Below are 21,323 nucleotides of genomic sequence, written 5' to 3' on the forward strand. Positions count from 1 at the left end.
CTCCCCCTCCTCCTCCCCCCTCCCCCCCTCACCTCTGCCTACTCCTGCTGTTCCCCCCACACTCTAACACTTAGTGTCACCCCCTCTTCCCACCCCATCTGAGTGTGTCTCACCCTCCGACTGTCGCAGTGGGGCTCTGGGTGTGTCAGTCCCTCTGTCTGTCTCTGGCTCCTGGGTCGCCGGTGCTGTGCCTCCGCCCGTCTGTGCAGACTCCTCAGGTTCCTTCTCCATCTCTTACCCCCTGTGCATGTGTCTTTGTCTCTGCATCATCCTGCCTGTCTCTCTCTTTGTCTTTTTCTTCCTCCTTGTCTCCCTCTCTTCCTGAGTCTCTTTCTTGCTGTTTTCCTTCTTCTGGCATGCTCGCCCTCTCTCTCCCTCTCTGGCTCTCACCCCCTCCCTCCAGATCGTTTTCTCCTTCAGCTTCTTTCTGCCCTGTTTCTTTTGCCTCAGTGTCCTTCGTCTTTCTGTCTCTCTTCCTGGATCTGAGTCTCTGCCTTGATTTCTCCTGCCTCCTCTCTTTCTTCTGACTTTCTCCTTCTAAATACATATCTTTCTTTCAGAGCTGGGCCTTTCAGTTCTCCTTACTCTATTTCCTACCAGGTTGTTTCCTTCACAGACCTGTGAAGGTTGGGGAGCTGGTGTTGGGGGGTGGGGCTCCAGAGTCACCCCAAAGGGTCCCTCTTTTTAGTAGGGGCCAGATGTCCTGGAAACCCCACTGGGCTTGTGTGGTTGAACCTGAAATGGAGGGTGCAAGGTTAAAGAACCTGCAGAGAGTGTGGCACCAGGAAACAAGAGTGTGAGTCTGCCTTTCCAGGGTTTTAGGGGATGGACTCCATCCATCTAGTCTACCTTCCACTAGCCCAGGTTAGGAACAGAAGATAGTCCCAGGAGCTAAACTGGCCCAAGAAGCTCTCTAGAGGGCAGGCCCCACTGATTCCTGGAATTTGTTCCTTCCCTTGCTAAAATGATGGCAATTTCAGACTATGCCTCAGTTTCCCCAGATGGTATAGGGATACTATCCTTGCTTCATGTCTGACTTCTTTAAAGTGCTTTGAGTTCCTGGAACAAAGTCAAAGTTATGAGGAACAAGGAAAGACTAGAGTGACTCCCGCCCCTTGCTCACCAGCGCTGGGGGACACCAGACAGAATGTTTGTCCAGGGCATGGGTGAAATCAGGGTCCTGTCTCCTTAAGGGTTGGGTGGAGGACAGTGCCTCGCCTCCCCTCAAGACTGGCAGCCCCTGCTGTCTGGCCCGCCCTCCCAGTCTGGGCAGTGGCCTCTGTCCTTCCTTTCTCGCCCCTCTTCGTGGAATGAGCTTGGCATCGTGGGCAAACAGGCCCTGGGGTGGGGAAGCCAGGCCTCACCTCTGGGTGTGGTGAGGCCTGGTAAGGCAGACCGTTCTAGGATCCTGGGGTCTGGGCACTACTCACCAAGGGGCTAGGCGGGGGAGTAGGGGTGCCTGGGGGAGGCAGGTTGCACGCAAGGCATGCTGGGCCCCCTCGGCGGGTGGGTGGGGGGAACAAAGCTGGCATCGAGGCCTCAGCTAAAATTAGCCGCTTCCCTGCGCGGGAGCGAGCATGCCTGCCAGCCGCCCAGATCGCCGCTGCCTCGGCAGGCCATCTGTCGCCACGCTTTGCTCAGTCCCCCAGGGCCCCCCAGCTCCAGCCACCCCCAGGGGCTAGAGGGACTCTGCTCTGAGGCTGTTCCCGGCCAGGACTCTAGGCTCTTCTGCTGTCATGCTGTGTGACGTCAGGCTAGGCCTTTCCCTCTCTGGGCTCCTGTAAAACGAGGGGCCCTAGACACTGACACCTCAGATCCTCTGGTCCTTCCGAGCACCAGGTGCTGCTGCTGGTCATGGTGGGGTGGGAGGTGGGGTGCCTCCCTCCACTTAGAGCCACTCTTCTTGTCCAAGCTTTGGACCAAGTGGGGTTTAGGGTAAAGGCAGGGTATGGTGGACTCCTGTCAAATTCATTGGTCTTCACTGGGCAGCAGAGAAGCACTGCATCCAACAACACCCCAGCATCTCCCCTGTCCCCCTCCACACTTGACCTCCAAGCAGTCTTAAAGAAACAGTTCCAGGTGGGGAGCCAGGAGATAGAGGCTAAACTCAGCTGATCCTAATTTGCTCTGTGGCTTGGGCAAGTCTCTTAGTCTATTTCTCCCTCTCTTCAATCAGAAGCTTCCCATTTCTTAAGGAGTGGCCCACTTTATGCTATCTTGTCTCATGAGGCTGGCACTGTTGTCCCTATTTTACGGATGAGGAAGCTGAGGTTCCTTGTGAAGAAGCAGGGGGCGGGGGCGGAGCCCTCTGTGGCCTGAAGTTTGCTGTCTGCTGGTCTCCAGCTTCAGCTTCTTTTCTCTGACCCTGGCACTTCTCTCACTGCGGCCCCTTCCCCCTCCCCAAAACCAAAGAGACTGAGCTGCTGCTCCAAGGTCACCCAGCTTGGCCCTGGAGGAGCTCAGACTGGAACCCGGGCCTCTTGGCTCTTGGCCTTCCTCACCACTATGGCCAGCAGGCTGGGCCTGTTCCCTGGGTGAGTCATGTCCCTGGACTTTGGCCTCCTTGTCCCCAGCTCTGTGGCCTGAAGTTTGGAGAGGGGGCCTTTGTAAGGAAGAAGGGCTTCCCTGGAAGCTGTGGGGGTCTCAAGCCATTATCCCACCCCCTCCCCACTGAGCCCATGGTGATAGCAACCCCTAACTGCCCTACTCCCCACTGATCTCTAAGCAGTCTCATAGTAACAGCTCCTCAGGCCTCAGGACAGCCCTCCCTCCACCACTCATTCGGCCCCCTTCCTAGATACACAACTACAGTGAATGAGAAATGGAGTGGCGTAGGGGCCGGGGGAGGTGAATGGAGTGGAGTGGGGCCGGGGAGGTGAATGGAGTGGAGTGGGGCTGGGGAGGTGGCATTTCCAGGGAGTCCGTGTGACCAGCAGCTTCCTCCCCAGCACTCCTCTCCCGCAGCACCCGCCACTGGGCGGGAAGCCACAGCACCTCCCCTCCTGGTGTCCAGAGACCAAGGTCACACCAGAGCCCTGTGTGCCTTCACCTTCTCTGGGGCCAGTGGTGTTTGTCACTGGGGCAGTGTGTGGCTGTGCCCAGCTCTGGCAGTGCTGGGGTGACATTCATGCCCTGTGAGCTGTGACGCCTCTGCAGGCAGAGGGACAGCACCACCCAGGCTGGTGACAGTGATAGGGGAGGGGTGAGGTGGGCTGTCACCTGTCCGAGGCATCCAGGGAGGTGACATGTTGTGTACCCGTCCCACAGTCTTCAGGGAGGATTCCCAGGCAGGGGCGAGGTTGTGTCCCTGCCTCATGCTGTATGGTGGGTGGAGAGCTCCATGTCTTCCTTACACCTGGAAGATGGGACTTGTCCCACGTGTGTGTGTGTGTGTGTGTGTCTTGATCAACTGTGTGACAGGTTCTCTCTGTGTGTGTGCATGTTGATTGTGTGTGTGTGTGTGTGTCTTGGTCAGCTGTGTGACAGGTTCTGTGTGTGTGTGCCTGTGTGTGTCTTGGTCAGCTGTGTAACAGGTTCTCTGTGCATTCACATCCTATTAGTGGGTGTGGGGGTGCCTGATTGCATGTCAGTTATGCCGTTGTGCGGGGTGACAGACGCCTGCCCCATGCTGTTGAAGGTGTGTCAGGTGCGCCCATCTCATGCTTTGGGGGAAGCGACAGGTATGTGCTTAGTTCATCCCTTTAGGAGAGTTGTCACCGACTTGTGCGCCTGTCTCTGGCTGTTGTGTGTGTGAGATGTCACCATGTGCCCGTCGCAGGCTGTTGTGGGGAGTGGCATGTGTGATTCTCTCATGCTGTTGGGAAGTTGTCAGTAACTTGGGAGCTCGTGTCTCACTCTAAAGAGACGACATGTTGCCTGGTGATATGGGGCTGGCAGCTGGTGGGGCCTTCCCATGCAGACCACAGAGCCCCAAAGGGCTGGCCAGAGGAAATGCTTGGGGCCCTGAGCAGAGGGACAAGTGCGAGTTGGGGGGTGCTCAGTCCCACATGATCTACCCTCTCACCCACATGCCAGCCCGTAGGACTATTCCCCAGGCGGAGGGACCCAGCATTCTTCAGATGGTGTGGAGAAGGGCCTTTGGGGCCAGGACAGGTGTGTGTGAGGTGGGGCACCAGGCAGGGTTTGCATGGGGAGGGGGGAGTTGTGTCCCTGAGGGCCTGGGGACCCTATTTCCTGCCTCTCCTGCCCCTGAAACTGTTAAACTAATTAAGGCTGTGGAGCCGCAGGATTAATCGGGGCAGCTCTGCGCGGGCCGGGAGCTCAGGTAGTCGATCAGTGCACCGGGGAGGATATTGGATTTCTGAACCGCAAGTCAGCACTGTTCGGGCCTGTTATCTCTCCCAGGCTCGAGGGTCAGGAGGCGGGAGGCTCGGCATGCCGGCCTCCCCTCAGCCCTTCTGCCTGGCCCACCCTGCCTGTGCCTCGCCGCCTCTCTCAGGCTCCTGCAGAAATCCCTGGTCCCTGCTCTCCCCTGCCTTTCCCATCTCTGCCTGGCTCACTTCCCCCATGCCTCTCTTCCCTCTGGGGCTCTTCCTTGGTCCTTACTGGCCTCAGACTCACTGTGGGCCTGAGCTACCCCCTCCCCTCAGCCTCCGACAAGGTCTCACCCGGCTCTCTCTACCTTCCTCTCCATCTCCCTTCTTCCGTGAGCCCCTCATCACCAGTCCGTCTCTGCTTTTGTGTTTGTGCTTGCCCATCGCCCAGTTTCTGTCTTTCTCTGTCTCTCTGTCTCTGTTTTTCTCGCCATGTCTCTGTGTCTCCCTGTGTATCTTTCTTCCTCTTCTTCTCTGTCTTTTCCTTTCTCCCTCTGGCACGCTCTCTCTCTTCTGTCTTTTCCTCTCTCTCTCTTGTGTGGTCTCGGCTGGTGTCTGCAACCAGAACAAATCTCCCCCAGCCAACACCCCCTGAACAAGGAGGCCAGAGCAGCTAATGGGAAACATGTGATTCTGCCTTGCGCCTGGAGCACCGTGAAGGGAGCCTTAGTCCCAGCCCAGCCCCTGCACCCCTCCTTGCTGCGTTCTCCGCACCACACTGTCCTCTGCGTCCCAGCGGCTCCCCCAGCCTGTGTGGGCACTGTTGGAAGTTCATTTACACTGGGTGGGGGCCTGACGTTTATCTGCTGGGGAGTATCAGGTTGTAGAGGGGCTGAGGGCAGCTTTGCTCCTGAAGTCTCCCCAACCCCCAGGGCCAGGCAGACCCCATGCAGACTCCCCCCACCCACCACCACCATATGTAGGAGAACAGGGCCAAGATGAGCTGAGCTGTGGGGGCCTGGATGGGGGGCAGCCAGTCTACCCCCACTGGAGGGCTCTGGGGCCACCCAGATTTCCATCTTTTCCTTCCTCCTGGGCCTCTGGGGAGCTGCAAAGGTGGGGGCTCCCCAAGGGCTTGGGAGCTGCCGGGCTGTGTTTCTGTGCCCACCCAACCACAGGGAAAGGGGGGACAGATCAGAGGAGGGAGGCTCTGGCAGGTTGGAATTCTCCTTCTCTGCCTGTGGATAAATTGTCCCTAATCCAGGCTTGGGGAGTTGTCTGGCTCCTACAGAGAGAGAGAGAGAGAGGAAGGGAGGGAGAAGGAGGGAGGAGGGAAGCACGCACACACAAACACAGTGACACAGACACACACACACCATCTCACAAAGGGTGTCTCACATGCATGCTCACACGCACTCACACACTGAGCCCTTCACAAAGGTACCACACAAACACTGGGGCACCATTGTGCTGACACACCATGGCACACAGACCTGTTCACACATGTTGACGCTGACACACGGCCATACTGGCACAAACATACAATGACATAGCACAAGGACCCACTGACATACACAGAGACACGCAGTGGTGCACAGACACAATAAGGTCACACAAATCCACACATGCATGGACACACACACAAGCACATACTGACCCATGGTGAAGGAGACCCACAGGGACACCGTGGCCAGTCATACCAAACCATGACCGTGAAAACACAGAGAAAGGCGAGGTGGGAGGGAGGAACACTGATCCACAGTGACACCAGTTGCTGCAGTCCTCAGGCCTCGAGGATTGGAAACCTGCAGGGACAGCAGAGGATCAGCCGCACTCGCCCCCACCCCCTGCCACACACACATCCAGCAGAGCTCTGAGCAGGCAGAGCCGGTTTGGCTCCTGACCACAGTCGAGATGCAAGAGCCAGGCGAGCCATGTGCAACCCCAGGCATGCTCCACACCGCCACCAGCGGCTCACCTGCTACACACAGCACACATGCACCCTGTCTGTCCTCAACACGCATGCACAAACAGGTTTGCTAGACTCATACACACACAACACACACCCACACACACAACACTGAATAGAAAAACGTTGAAAAGTGGCACATCACCCACATGTTTGACTGGAAGACACCAAATCCAGGCACACACTCAAGCCTGGCATGCAGCACATACACACAGCTGACGCACACGCAGCCAGCAACCGGCAGAACGCGTGATCCCACAATCACAGACCGTTTTGGCTTAGGCACCTTCATTGTACCCACACAAACATACAGAAATAGCAGCAGACAGCACACACGACAGCGCTAAATAGCCCAGTGAACGCCCATGGCAGGTATAGTTTAGCCCAGACAGCTGAGCCTTGACAGATACGCATTTGCAAAGGCAGAATCTTCGATCACAGCAGCATACAAACTCGTCCAGGCAAGCCAGAACGCTGTAAGGCAGTCCGTGAGGGCCTGGTTCCCCCAGACCCCCTCTGGGCCTCCCCAGTAGCAGCCTCGAGGGGGCGACAAATTGGGCCAGCGAGCCAGGGGGTAGTGAGGAGGGCCATAGTGGTTAAAGAAAACAAGGAGACATACACCAGTTAGCGATGGAGTGGGTAAATGCCAGCTGCATAGTACACCCCTTGTGTGAAAATCACCATCCACCCATCGCTCTGAAGCAGCACCTCTCACAGCCTACATTGTCAAGTAAGCTCTTTGCATTATCGAGTTTCCCCCAGATGTTCCTCCCATTTCATAGGATCTCACTTTTCTCATTTTTAGATTGAGAAAACTGAGAGCCAGGAAAGTTGAACTGATTGGCCCAAAGTCACACAGTTAGTTGAAGGTTGACAAAAAGGACTGTCTGAGCACCCCCCCCCAAAGGCCAGGGTTCGCTTCTGCACTTGGTATACGTGCGTGTATGATGCATGTGTGACATAGATGTTCAACAAACACTCCTTCATCCAGTAGGAAGAGCTGGGATTCAAGAAACCAGTTGGGCAGGGCGCAGTGGCTCAGGCACCTGCAATCCCGAGCACATGTTGGAGGCTGAGGCTGCGAGGATTGCTTGAGCCAGGAGTTGCGAGACCAGCCTGGGCAAATGGTGAAGACCCTGTCCCTAAGAAAAAAAAAATTGTATTGTATTTTATTTATTTATTATTTATTATTTATTTTACCTTTTTTTTTTGAGAGCAGAGTCGTCAGCTAAATGTCACCCCAGGCTGGAGTGCAGTGCCCGATCTCAAGCCTCACTGCAAGCTCCGCCTCCTGGGTTTACGCTCATTCTCCTGCCTCACCTCCCGAGTAAGTGCTGGGATAGCAGGCGCCTGCCACCTCGCCCGGCTATTTTTGTGTATTTCTTTAGTAGGAGACGGGGTTTCAGCCGTGTTAGCCAGGAATGGTCTGCGATCCTCCCTGACGCTCGTGATCCCACCCCGTCTCGGCCTCCCAAAGTGCTGGGGATTACAGGCCTTGAGCCACGCGCCCGGCCAAAAAGACTTTCTTTTAAAAACTAGCCAGGCATGGTGGTGCACACCTGTAGCCCCAGCTACTCAAGAGGCTGAGATGGGAGGATCACTTGAGCCCAGGAATTCGAGGTGGCAGTGAGCTATGATCATGCCACTGTACTCCTACTTGGGCCACAAAGCGAGATGAGGCCCTATCTCTCTTTAAAAAAAAAAAAAAATAGCGAGAGAGAGTGTCTCACAGTTCCCTGGTGGGATAATGGGGTGAGGTTGGAGCTGGGTGGGACTCCATGTATGAGAGCCTCCTGGCTTGGTGTCCCTCTGCACCCTGCTGTCTGGCTGGCTTACCCTGTGTCCATGCTTATCTCTGTGGTGTTGTGTTTGCTTCCACAGATGGGAGCTTGCCTGATTGTCAAGCCATCGGCCTGGACCCCAGAGCCTACCCAGCTGAGCATGTGCAGAGGGCCCCGAGTGCGGGGCGACGCTCAGGCCATTACAGAGACCACCCTGGAGATGCTGATGAAGACAGGCCTTTCCTGCTGAGTCGGGCCTGTCTGCACAGCCTGCTCAGGTAACAGTGTGCAGGGAAGTCAGGCTTGGGCCTGGGCCACCCCCAGGAAGTGGGGATCAGGGGAACTTGCCTCCCAGTCCCAACAGGGATCCCCTCCCAGCTTAGGTCAAAAAGAGGTTCTTTACAGAATCAAAACATATTAACCCAACATTTACTCAAACTCCCCATTATCCAGAAAGGGGAACTGAGGCTCATGGATATACAGTGAGTCCTACCTCCTAGCCTGAGGACTCTTCCCTGCGCCTTGATGACCTGAGAGAACTGGGAGGAGAAAGGGGTTGTGACAATGACCAGGACTCAGGGCAGAGGTGGAAACCAGAGTGCCTGATGTGTGCAGCTGCTGACCCCCCAGGACACCTCTCTACCGGAGTCTGTGGAAGCAGAGAACTGGGAGGCCAAGGTGAGGTGCTGGGAGGGCCTGGGTAGCCCAGGTATGCTAAGGTGCCCTTGCAGGACAGGGAGGGGGGTGGGGGCAGTGGCAGGACCCACCTCACTACTCCTGGCCCAGGTTAGCCCACCCAGGCTCAGGAGCTGCGGAGCCAGGTGAAGCTGCCCTGCCCTGCCCTGCCCTGCCCTAAGAGGCAACTCCCTGAACTGACACATGAAGCCTCCGGCTCCAGGAAGCTCCCTAGAGCTGAGCCTGCCTGGGGACCCCACCCAACTTCCAAAGGAGCATTCCTGGGGCCTGAGGTCTGGGGGTGGAGTCTCCTGGGATTGTAAGGGTAGGGAGGTACAGCTGTGGGAGGATGCAAGGCTGTGTGTATCCGACTGTAAATGTACAGGGCACTCAAGCTTGTGTGCAAGCAGGTGTGTGTGGTGGGCTCTGTCCTTCCGTGCACATGGGGTAATATACAAGAGTTGTATAAGTGGACCAGGCTGGGGAGTGTTCAAGGACTGTGTATGTGGTACATGGGAGTATGAATATGCAGGATTCTGGGTGTGTACTGGGCAGGTGTGGGGATACTGTGTGTGCCACACTGGATGGTGTGTGTGCAAGGGTGCTAGTGTACACTGAAGAGATGTGTGTATAGACAAGATCTGAATACACTGCGATGGTACAGTGTGTGCACACGGGGATCTGTGTGTACACTGGCTGTGTGTGTGCCCAGGGTTCTGGATGCACAGTGGGAGTGATGTGCACATGTGGCTCCATTTGTGCTTTGGGTTGGGCAAGCCTTGAGCTGAGCTGGGCTCAGCAGTGCCCAGCCTTGTGGCCAAATCGCTGAAGTCACTTCCTTTCCAGCAGCAACTTTCCAGGAGGAGGAGTTCTTCAGACCTGGGCGGGAAGGGGCGGGGGGGCGGAACAAGGAGCTCTCTGGGGAAGGAGGTGGGCGGGGGTGAGAGGCTGCAGGGAGGGCCTAGTGGGGCTGGAGGAGGGGAGTCCTCCGGGAGACAGAAGGAAAGACAAGGACGGGAGTCTACAAGGGCCAAGGGCAGGAGGGGAGGGGGGCGGAGCAGGGCGGGAAGCTTAGTCCCTGGGTGACCTCGGAGGGAGGAAGGGAGGGCCGCCAGCAGGGTGACCCTCGGGTCCAGCCAGAGCTGGCGGTGGTGGTGGCGCCCGCACACCTGGCACCCAGGGCAGGGGGCTGGCAGGGGGCGGTTCTAGGGCAGACCTGCTTGCCAGGTGCCCCGCTCCAGGGAGGAAGGGGGTGGGCGAGGGTTGCACAAAGGAGCTCTGTGTGGCTGGGGGTAGGGTGGGGTGGGGTGTGCAGTGCTGTGCTGTGCTGTGGGGGGGGCCCTGATGGCCCCAGGGGGTGGGGCAGGGCCAGCTCCCCTTGGGGGCATCAGTGGCTCCAAGGGGACACCTAGTGGCGAGGGAGAGTAGTGCATCTAGTTGGATGGCTGTTGGTGGGAGGTGGTGACTGGAAGCTGAGAGGAGAATAGATAAGAAGTCAAAAATTAGAACTGATGGTTGGGACTGGGACAGTTGGAGGAGGCTGCATGGGAGGGGGCTGAATCTCTGGACACCGAAGCAGTTTGATTTAGAGAAGCCCTACCTAAATTCAGACACCAGCTGAATTGAGTGAGATGGCTGTTTGTCCTTAAGGGCATAACTTAACCTTTCTGTGCCTCTATTTAAATGATGCCAAATGAGTGACAGCTGCCATTATTATTGCCATCATTGTTATTTGTATTATGATATTGTTCCTGGGATCAGGTTGAAAGAAGATCTTCAGGTGTTACTGTGTGGGCAGGTAGGTGGCTGAAGGGAAGGAGGTGGAGAGAGGTGAGGACTAGTCCCCGAGGGGCAGATCCTGAGAGATAAGGCCACTGGAGGAAAAAGGAGGTGATGGGAAGGTCTCAGAGCAGGAGTAATGGCCCCTTTGATGCAGTGTTTCCCATTTGAGGACATCCCAGGGCCTTCGAACCAGGCTGGGAGGGAAATGGTGGGGGAGTAGGAGTGTGCAAGCTGGAGAGAGGGTCATGAGGCCGGAAGTGAGAGCTGGGGCTGGCAGCCTGGCTCCCCTGGGGAGGCAGTGGGTGGGGGAGGGGAAGGAGGGCTGGGGAAGGGGTGGGGTGGTCACAGCCACAGCCGGGGAGGGTGGGGCTGGGGACTCAAGGATGTGGGCTGGCGCTTCCCGGCACTGTGCACAGCAGGTTGGGGCCCCCAGCCCCCTCCCAGCCGGCTGGTGTCCCTGTGGGCGAGCTCAGACACACTGACCCAGCAGCAGACAGGCAGACAGAAGGACCCCTTTGACTTTGTCCCCAGACCAGGGCTAGGTGGTACCCTTGGGAGGGATCCAAGAGAATGGCCGCCGGGGTGTGGTGAGGAGGGGAGCCAGCTGCTTCCCTCAGATCCTGGAGGCTGCAAAAGAGAGCAGTGGCCAGCCTCAGGAGGCCTGGCAGGAGGACGTGCCCAGAGGTCTTCACGGGTGGATGGAACAGAAGCCACCACCAGAGAGGAGGTTTTTCTCTTCTGCCAAGATCACACCCTCAGGCCCCAGCTGGGAGGTCTCCAGAGCGGAGAAGGCTCAGCTAGCCTGACCCTCAGTAAGGGAGGGAGGGGGCTTCTGGTGGTCATCTCCAAGTGGGTGCCAGGAGCCACGGCGCAACCACACTGTTGGAAATTGGACTTGGAGATTCCAGAGTCTGAGCCCCTTTTCTCGTTTGTGAGGGTGTTACCCACTGTCTTCCCTGCGAGGGTAACAGTGCTCCAAGTTCTTGGACTAGAGAGATCCTGACCTGGGAGGGGCCAGGTCCACAGCCAGGCCTGGGAGAGAGCAAAGTAGGTGGGACCAGTAGGTGGGACAACGAGGAGCAGCTGAGGCCTGGAACCTGCAGAGAGAGAAGGAAGAGTGAATAGAGGGATGTTCCACCTGGGTGGGCAACAAAAGGGCCCCTTCCTGTGCCATTTTGTGACCTCAGACAAAGTCTCTTTCCCTCTTCAGGTCTCAGTTTCCTCATCTGTAAAATGGGAGGGGCATGAGATGGCACTAGAAAGTGTACCCACTCGGGTAGCTGGTTAAAAATACAGATTCCCAGATGTCCCTTCACATCTATGAGTCACATTCCCCTGGACTAGGGCCTGGGTATCTGGAATGTTACACAGCTCCCCCAGGCCCAGGCTTTGGAAGCCAATGGGTTAGATAATTTTAAGGTTCCTCCCAGTCTTAAATTAGACCACGGCGCTAGAAGGAGCATTTTCAGAAGTGGCTGAAGGATTGTTACAGGAGCTGGGAGTGGAAGGAGGCTTTGGACTTAAGGCAGAATTAGAAATCCTGCCACTTAGCAACTGTGTGACTTCAGGCAAGTTACACATCCACTCTGAGCCAGTTTCCCCTGTAACACGGGGATAATAAATCATGCCTCCCAGGCTGCTGTGAGGATTCAGTGGGTCATAGATGTGTAGGTAGGTGCTTTGTAGATTGCAAATCGCCATCCCCCAAAGGGGAACAGAGAAGTGTCTCCTTCTACTCTATCCTGTCCCTACAGCTCTGCAGTCTTCCTGTGGGGTGACAGCACTGGTAGGTGGGGAGAGTCTACCTGAGTCTCTGGCACATAGGTCTCAGTGACCCAGTACTAGGTCAGAGCCAAACATTAGGCAGTCATCAAGGTCAGTCTTTAAGACCCTCACAGTATTGGGGTCCATTCAGCTCCCTGCTCCCTGAGATCCCAGCTCCTGGAATCAGCCATGGCCCTCAGTCCTCGGGCTCCTTTGGGAGTCAGACATGCCTGGATCTAAATCCCAGCTCTGCCCTGACCAGCTCAGGGAGTCAGTCAGTAAATATTTATGTAGCATTCATAGCCCAGGCCCTAGGGTCAGGCAATACAGCGATAAACAAGACAGACATGATCCCTGCTCCTGAAGAGCCCACACTGTTGCAGGAGACACACTAAACAGCCAGTCACACAAGTAATTGATTATAGTTGCGATAAATACTATGAAGGTGAAATAGATAGGGCTCTGAGAGGATGTAGCAGGGGCCAGGACAAGACCAGAGGTAGGATGGAGCGGCAGAGTTTTTCCAAAGATGAAGGTGGAAGAAGGATCAGAGAATGTCCCTTTTTACACTTTTGGGTCCCTCCCTCAGCATCCTTTTGGGTCTGGAGAAGAAGAAAGAGCCTAAAGGGAAAAGGCAGGGTTGATTGCTCTGTATACCTATTCGTTTGTTCATTCATTCAACAAACTTTTTAAATTTAATGTTTTGGAGAAAGGATCTCACTCTGCTGCCCAGGCTGGAGAACCATGGCACGATCATAGCTCAGAGCAGCCAGTCTGAACCTCCCGGGCTCAAGCGATCCTCCCACCTCAGCCTCTTGAGTAGCTGGGACTACAGGTGTGCACCACCATGCCCAGCTAATTTTTAAATATTCGTAGGGATGGGGTCATGCTACGTTGCCCAGGCTGGTCTCGAACTCCTGGACTCAAGCAATCCTCCTGCCTCAGCCTCCCAAAGTGCTGGGATTACAGGTGTGAGTCCCTGCACCTGGCCAAACAGCCATTTTTTAAAATGCTGCTGTAGGCCATGTGCTGTTCTGAGTGTTGGGAAATGCATATAGCAGTGAATAGGACAGATATCCTTGCTTTTATGGTGTTTACCATCTTCCAGGGGATAGTTTCTGTAAGACTGGGGAAGATAATCATATTGATCTCATGTTTGTATGGGGAATTTGGTGAGATAGGCTATATAAAGCGCTTGGCCCAGTGTTTGGCAACAGAAAATGTCCCTAAACTATGGACTTTTATTGTTGCTGACTCCCTGTGTGATTGCTCTGACCTCAGGCGTCTTCACTTTTTCTTTGCAGCTCTTATCCCACTAGTAATTAAGTAATTTATAATGATCTGATCAGTGTCTGTCTGTCCAGTCCTTGTCCAAAGTAGGTGCTTCATAACTAATGAGTGTATGAATGAATGATGTTACTTTATCTCTGAGCCTCCATTTCTTCATCTGCAAAATGGGGTTATTAATAGCCCCTACCTCACAGGATTGGTATGAAGAATTAAATGAAACGATGCCTGGACAGCTTCCAGCCCAGTACCTGGCGCGCAGTAGGTGCTCACTAAACCTGAGCTGCGATGGTCCTTTCCAGGCGCTGTCCACGCCCCGAGGCCTGGGCTCAGGCCGAAGTTGCTCCACAGCACCCCCCGCTGACAGCCAGCGACTGGCAGAGCCCCCAGGCACGGGGGCCCTCTCTCTTCCAGGTCAGCCGGGTGTCTGCGCTGGACGGAGCGCTGAGGGAGCCGGGGGTGGTACGTGGAGGAGGCCGGGCCGGTGGGCAGGGGTTGAACTGTGGCCACTGGACCATTTGGGGAATTCAGATCTATTGCCTGTCTTGTTGCCCACAGAGATCTCCAGTGTGACAGCCCAGGCGGCAGAGCCGAGGGTGAGTGGTGGGGGTTCTCATGGAGCCCTTTGGGGGTAAGAAGCAGGAAGGCCGTGCCCTTGTTAGAGCTTCCTGGCCTTCTCCTTAAGTTTGATCACCCTGCTGATGTGCTTCCCTCTCAAAGGCAGGGGTCCTGTTCTTCCTGAGCTCATAGCCAGATTTCCAAAGGGGATGAGCTGTCAATAAGTGAAACTGGGCCAGGCATGGTGGCTCACGCCTATAATCCCAGTACTTTGGGAGGCCAAGGCGGGTGGATCATCTGTGGTCAGGAGCTCAAGACCAGCCTGGCCAACATGGTGAAACCCTGACTCTACTAAAATACAAAAATTAGCCAGGCGTGGTGGCGCATGCCTGTAATCCCAGGTACTTGGGAGGCTGACACCTGAGAATCGCTTGCAGTAGGAGGCAGAGGTTGCAGTGAGCTGAGATCACGCTACTTCACTCTAGCCTGGGTGACAGAGTGAGACTCTCTTTCAAAAAAAAAAAAAGTGAAACTGGGGCCCATGAGGGGCTTGCTGTACATATGGTGGTTTGAGAAAGACTGGGAGTCAGCAAGGGGATTGGGCTTAGGGTGGGGACAGGAGCTTGGTAAGGAGATGAGACCTCAGGAGGGAGGGGTCCAGGAGCTCGTCGAGGATATGGGAAGCTGATGAGGATGTAGGTGTTCAGTAAGGGACCTCCTGCTCTTCCTGCCTGGCAGGTCCTGGTCCCGGCTTCTCGCACCCTCATGTCAGCCCCGGCCCCGCCCGGCGGCCTGCGGAGGACAAGGTCAGGATGCGTGTGAAGCCCCAGGGCCTGGTGGTGACTTCCAGTGCCGTGTGCAGCTCTCCTGACTACCTCCGGGAGCCCAAGTACTACCCCGGCGGCCCCCCCACCCCCCGGCCCCTGCTTCCCACCCGGCCCCCTGCCAGCCCACCCGACAAGGCCTTCTCCACCCACGCCTTCTCCGAGAACCCACGCCCACCCCCACGCCGGGACCCCAGCACCCGGCGCCCACCAGTCCTTGCCAAGGGGGACGACCCGCTGCCCCCACGGGCAGCCCGTCCTGTCTCACAGGCCCGCTGCCCCACACCGGCCGGAGACGGCAGCAGCTCCCGACGCTGCTGGGACAACGGGCGGGTGAACCTGCGACCAGTGGTGCAGCTGATTGACATCATGAAGGACCTGACACGCCTCTCCCAGGACCTGCAGCACAGTGGTGTACACCTGGACTGTGGTGGGCTCCGACTGAGCCGCCCGCCTGCACCGCCACCCGGTGACCTACAGTACAGCTTCTTCTCCTCACCCAGTTTGGCCAACAGCATCCGTAGCCCTGAGGAGCGGGCCACCCCACACACCAAGTCAGAGCGGCCCAGCCACCCCCTCTACGAGCCTGAGCCTGAGCCTAGGGATAGTCCCCAGCCTGGCCAAGGCCATAGTCCCGGAGCCACGGCTGTGGCCACGGGTCTGCCCCCAGAGCCTGAGCCAGACAGCACTGATTACTCAGAACTTGCTGACGCCGACATCCTTAGTGAGCTGGCCTCCCTCACTTGCCCAGAGGCCCAGCTGCTAGAGGCCCAGGCCCTCGAACCACCATCTCCTGAGCCAGAGCCTCAGCTCCTGGACCCCCAGCCCCGCTTCCTGGACCCACAGGCACTAGAGCCGCTTGGGGAAGCTCTGGAGCTGCCACCCCTGCAACCTCTTGCTGATCCTCTGGGGCTACCGGGCCTGGCTCTCCAGGCCCTGGACACCCTGCCTGACTCCTTGGAGTCGCAGCTGCTTGACCCCCAGGCACTCGACCCCCTGCCCAAGCTGCTTGACGTCCCAGGTCGCCGTCTGGAGCCCCAGCAGCCCCTGGGGCACTGCCCACTGGCCGAGCCCTTGCGCCTGGACTTGTGCTCACCGCACGGCTCCCCCGGGCCTGAGGGTCACCCCAAGTACGCCTTGCGGCGTACTGATAGGCCAAAGATCCTGTGTCGCCGGCGGAAAGCCGGACGGGGGCGCAAGGCAGACGCCGGACCCGAGGGCCGCCTACTGCCCCTGCCTATGCCCACGGGGCTGGCAGCTGCCCTGGCCGAACCCCCACCACCACCGCCTCCTCCACCCCCTGCCCTGCCAGGCCCAGGCCTGGTCTCAGTCCCAGAGTTGAAGCCAGAATCTTCCCAGACCCCAGTGGTCTCTACCCGCAAAGGCAAGTGCCGAGGCGTGCGGCGCATGGTGGTGAAGATGGCCAAGATCCCCGTATCGCTCGGTCGACGGAACAAGACCACATATAAAGTGTCTTCCTTGAGCAGCAGCCTGAGTGTGGAGGGCAAGGAGCTAGGCCTGCGTGTGTCAGCTGAGCCCACCCCGCTGCTGAAGATGAAGAACAACGGGCGGAACGTGGTAGTGGTGTTCCCACCCGGTGAGATGCCCATTATTCTTAAGCGTAAGCGTGGCCGCCCTCCTAAGAACCTGCTGCTGGGTCCTGGCAAGCCCAAGGAGCCAGTTGTGGTGGCGGCCGAGGCAGCCACTGTGGCAGCAGCCACCATGGCCATGCCAGAGGTGAAGAAACGACGGCGGCGGAAGCAGAAGCTGGCGTCTCCCCAGCCATCCTATGTGGCAGACGCCAATGACAGCAAGGCCGAGTACTCAGACGTCCTGGCCAAGCTGGCCTTCCTGAACCGCCAGAGCCAGTGCGCTGGACGGTGCTCGCCACCCCGCTGCTGGACACCCAGTGAGCCGGAGTCAGTGCACCAGGCCCCTGACACCCAGAGCATCTCCCACTTCCTGCATCGTGTGCAGGGCTTCCGGCGGCGTGGGGGCAAAGCAGGTGGTTTTGGTGGCCGGGGTGGGGGTCATGCGGCCAAGTCAGCCCGATGCTCCTTCAGTGACTTCTTTGAGGGCATTGGCAAGAAAAAGAAGGTGGTGGCCGTGGCAGCCCCTGGGGTGGGGGGCCCTGGCCTTACCGAGTTGGGGCACCCACGCAAACGGGGCCGGGGGGAGGTAGACGCTGTGACTGGGAAGCCAAAGCGCAAGAGACGGTCCCGGAAGAATGGGACTCTGTTCCCAGAGCAGGTGCCCAGTGGCCCAAGCTTTGGGGAGGCGGGTGCTGAGTGGGCTGGAGATAAGGGTGGTGGCTGGGCCCCTCACCATGGGCACCCAGGCGGGCAAGCTGGCCGAAACTGTGGGTTTCAGGGGACCGAGGCCCGGGCCTTTGCCTCCACTGGGCTGGAGAGCGGAGCCTCAGGCCGTGGCAGCTACTACAGCACGGGCGCGCCCTCAGGCCAGACCGAGCTCAGCCAGGAGCGCCAAAACCTCTTCACCGGCTACTTTCGCTCGCTGCTCGATTCGGATGACTCCTCCGATCTCTTGGACTTTGCCCTCTCAGCCTCTCGCCCAGAGTCCCGGAAGGCATCAGGCACCTATACAGGGCCACCCACCAGCGCCCTACCTGCCCAGCGGGGCCTTGCCACCTTCCCTAGCCGGGGAGCCAAGGCCAGCCCAGTGGCAGTGGGTAGTGGTGGGGCTGGGGCGGACCCCTCCTTCCAGCCTGTCCTGCCCACGCGCCAGACCTTCCCACCAGGACGGGCAGCGAGCTATGGGCTAACTCCGGCCACTTCAGACTGCCGGGCAGTCGAGACCTTCCCCAAGCTGGCTCCCCCGCCCTCAGCCGTGGCCCGCTCACCTACCACCCACCCGCCTGCCAACACCTACCTGCCCCAGTATGGCGGCTACGGGGCTGGACAAAGCGTATTTGCCCCGGCTAAGCCCTTTACAGGCCAGGACTGCGCTAACAGCAAGGACTGCAGCTTTGCCTATGGCAGCGGCAACAGCCTCCCTGCCTCACCCAGCAGCGCCCACAGCGCCGGCTATGCCCCACCGCCTACCGGGGGTCCCTGCCTGCCACCAAGCAAGGCCTCCTTCTTCAACAGCTCTGAGGGGGCCCCCTTCTCTGGTTCAGCCCCCACGCCCCTGCGCTGTGACAGCCGGGCCAGCACAGTCTCGCCCGGTGGCTACATGGTGCCCAAGGGCACCACAGCCTCTGCCACCTCTGCAGCCTCTGCCGCCTCCTCCTCCTCTTCCTCCTTCCAGCCCTCGCCCGAGAACTGTCGGCAGTTTGCGGGGGCTTCTCAGTGGCCTTTCCGGCAGGGCTATGGAGGCCTGGACTGGGCCTCAGAGGCCTTTAGTCAGCTCTACAATCCCAGTTTTGACTGCCACGTCAGCGAGCCCAACGTGATCCTGGACATCTCCAACTACACACCACAGAAGGTGAAGCAGCAGACAGCTGTGTCAGAGACCTTCTCCGAGTCATCCTCCGACAGCACCCAGTTCAATCAGCCGGTCGGTGGCGGCGGGTTTCGGCGTGCCAACAGTGAGGCCTCAAGTAGTGAGGGCCAGTCGAGCCTGTCCAGCCTGGAGAAACTGATGATGGACTGGAACGAGGCATCATCTGCCCCCGGCTACAACTGGAACCAGAGTGTCCTCTTTCAGAGTAGCTCCAAGCCGGGCCGTGGACGGCGGAAGAAGGTGGACCTATTCGAGGCCTCACATCTGGGCTTCCCAACATCTGCCTCTGCCGCTGCCTCAGGCTACCCATCCAAACGGAGCACTGGGCCCCGGCAGCCGCGAGGTGGACGGGGCGGTGGGGCCTGCTCAGCCAAGAAGGAGCGGGGTGGCGCAGCGGCCAAAGCCAAGTTCATCCCCAAGCCACAGCCGGTCAACCCACTGTTCCAGGACAGTCCTGACCTAGGCCTGGACTACTATAGCGGGGACAGCAGCATGTCACCACTGCCCTCACAGTCGAGGGCCTTCGGCGTGGGAGAGCGAGACCCCTGTGACTTCATAGGACCCTACTCCATGAACCCGTCCACGCCTTCTGATGGCACCTTCGGCCAAGGCTTCCACTGCGACTCGCCCAGCCTGGGTGCTCCCGAGCTTGATGGCAAGCATTTCCCACCACTGGCCCACCCGCCCACGGTGTTCGACGCCGGCCTGCAGAAGGCATACTCGCCCACCTGCTCGCCTACACTGGGCTTCAAGGAAGAGCTGCGACCACCGCCCACTAAGCTGGCTGCCTGCGAGCCCCTCAAGCATGGGCTCCAGGGGGCCAGCCTGGGCCACGCAGCTGCAGCCCAGGCCCACCTGAGCTGCCGGGACCTGCCGCTGGGCCAGGCCCACTACGATTCCCCCAGCTGCAAGGGCACAGCATATTGGTACCCTCCAGGCTCGGCTGCCCGCAGCCCGCCCTATGAAGGCAAGGTGGGTACAGGGCTGCTGGCTGACTTCCTGGGCAGGACGGAGGCCGCGTGCCTCAGTGCCCCTCACCTGGCTAGCCCACCAGCCACGCCCAAGGCCGACAAGGAGCCACTGGAAATGGCCCGGCCCCCTGGCCCACCCCGTGGCCCTGCTGCAGCCGCTGCTGGCTATGGCTGCCCACTCCTTAGTGACTTGACCCTGTCCCCCGTGCCGAGGGACTCGCTGCTGCCCCTGCAGGACACCGCCTACAGGTACCCAGGCTTTATGCCCCAGGCGCATCCTGGCCTGGGTGGGGGCCCCAAGAGCGGCTTCCTGGGGCCCATGGCGGAACCTCACCCCGAGGACACATTCACCGTCACGTCCCTGTAGTGCCAACTGAAGTGCCGACTGGACCGCGAGGTTTTGTTCCTGGGTGAGTCTGGGGATGCGGGCACAGTGGGCAGAGGCCTGGGGGTGGGGAGAGGACATCAGAGCTTAGGCAAGGACAGAAGTATGGAGTGCAGGAAGCAGATGCAGGATTTAAGGGCGAGGCTGGGGACCGACANGCTGCTGGCTATGGCTGCCCACTCCTTAGTGACTTGACCCTGTCCCCGTGCCGAGGGACTCGCTGCTGCCCCTGCAGGACACCGCCTACAGGTACCCAGGCTTTATGCCCCAGGCGCATCCTGGCCTGGGTGGGGCCCCAAGAGCGGCTTCCTGGGGCCCATGGCGGAACCTCACCCCGAGGACACATTCACCGTCACGTCCCTGTAGTGCCAACTGAAGTGCCGACTGGACCGCGAGGTTTTGTTCCTGGGTGAGTCTGGGGATGCGGGCACAGTGGGCAGAGGCCTGGGGTGGGGAGAGGACATCAGAGCTTAGGCAAGGACAGAAGTATGGAGTGCAGGAAGCAGATGCAGGATTTAAGGGCGAGGCTGGGGACCGACAGCAGGGCGTAGGGATTGAGGATTTGCTGTTGCGGACAGCCTCAGAAGGAGATGGGGTACTTGGGCTGGGAACTCAGCAGGGGGCTTGGATGTTCAGGGGGTCTTGTTAATTGAAATGGCCAGAGGACTATACACTGAATGGGTCCCCGTAGTTTGGTTCATCAAGCTTTCAATTCTTTGTTCATGCTATGTCTTGGGTAGGAAGTGAGTATTTCCCAGGAAATACGCTGATAAGGGCGGGCATTTGCATTGCCCTGTGTGAGACAGGTGAAGGGAGGAGCAGGTTGGATGGTCGTCTGCCCAGGGCCTATCCAGAGCACCAGCCCTGCTGGCACCCCCATTCCCCTGGAGCTTCATCAATTCTAAGAGGCAGCCTGGTGAGGGCCAGGCCAAGAGTGGCCAGTATGGCATGGTCACACACTCTGCAAGGGCTTCACAGGATGGCCCAAAGTGTCTTCTCTTGGCCTCTCAAGGTACCCCAAAGGCTATTTTCCAACATCTTTGGCCTGAGATAGGCTAGGTGTGGCCAGGAGCATGTGGGGTAGGGACCCAGAAGTGGAGAAGGGGTGCTGGGATCCCACTGTCCCTGCAAACCTGCAACCAGTGAGACTATCTTCAGGCAAGGTATTTTGACCCTAGAAAAGCCAGTCCCTTTCCTGAAGCCAAAGACTTTTCTGAGAGTTCAGTTAAAGAGTGTTAAATGTTTCGATACTGTTTTTATCAGGTACTGTGACCTCATTAGTTGGAGTCAGTTTTAGTGTTCTCAAGATTTGGTGTTTTAAAAAAGGAAAATAAAAGACAGAAAATGCCCCCAAAATGATCAAAGAGAACAAGGTTGAAGGAGCCATCTTCTTGAAGAACAGCCTGCTCCAGAAATACAGCCGCCACTGGCCCCGCTTTTGGACGACAGATCTGTCACAGAATTGTCCCAGATGTGGTGGTTGGTGGCAGGGCAGGCTGGGGGCATACCTGCGCCCCTCACCCTTCACCTCTGCCACTGAAGCTTCCTGGGAGTTTCTCTTCCTGGAGGAGTAGCTGGGCTCCTGGAAAGT

The 21,323-nt window shown here is 58.1% G+C and overlaps 1 protein-coding gene across 5 annotated transcripts in view; it reads left to right on the plus strand.

Annotated features, from left to right (window-relative positions):
• The window catches only part of AHDC1 (AT-hook DNA binding motif containing 1), a 74,409-nt gene that overhangs the window by 40,712 nt on the left and 12,374 nt on the right, over positions 1-21,323 (plus strand). For 2 of the 5 annotated variants that reach the window (XM_017856403.1, XM_017856404.1), the window contains exons 2-6: positions 8,125-8,302; positions 8,478-8,702; positions 13,835-13,946; positions 14,091-14,128; positions 14,829-19,757. In XM_017856403.1, coding sequence (XP_017711892.1) covers positions 14,903-19,714 — 4,812 coding nt within the window. In that variant the 5' untranslated portion in view covers positions 8,125-8,302; positions 8,478-8,702; positions 13,835-13,946; positions 14,091-14,128; positions 14,829-14,902 and the 3' untranslated portion in view covers positions 19,715-19,757. Of the gene's footprint in view, positions 1-8,124; positions 8,303-8,477; positions 8,703-10,079; positions 10,498-13,729; positions 13,947-14,090; positions 14,129-14,828; positions 19,758-21,323 lie in introns of those variants that run through there. The other 3 variants (XM_017856405.1, XM_017856406.1, XM_017856407.1) reach the window with 3 other exon arrangements.

This window comes from Rhinopithecus bieti, unplaced genomic scaffold (assembly GCF_001698545.2).
Source record: "Rhinopithecus bieti isolate Rb0 unplaced genomic scaffold, ASM169854v2 scaffold_41082, whole genome shotgun sequence".
NCBI lineage: Eukaryota > Metazoa > Chordata > Mammalia > Primates > Cercopithecidae > Rhinopithecus > Rhinopithecus bieti.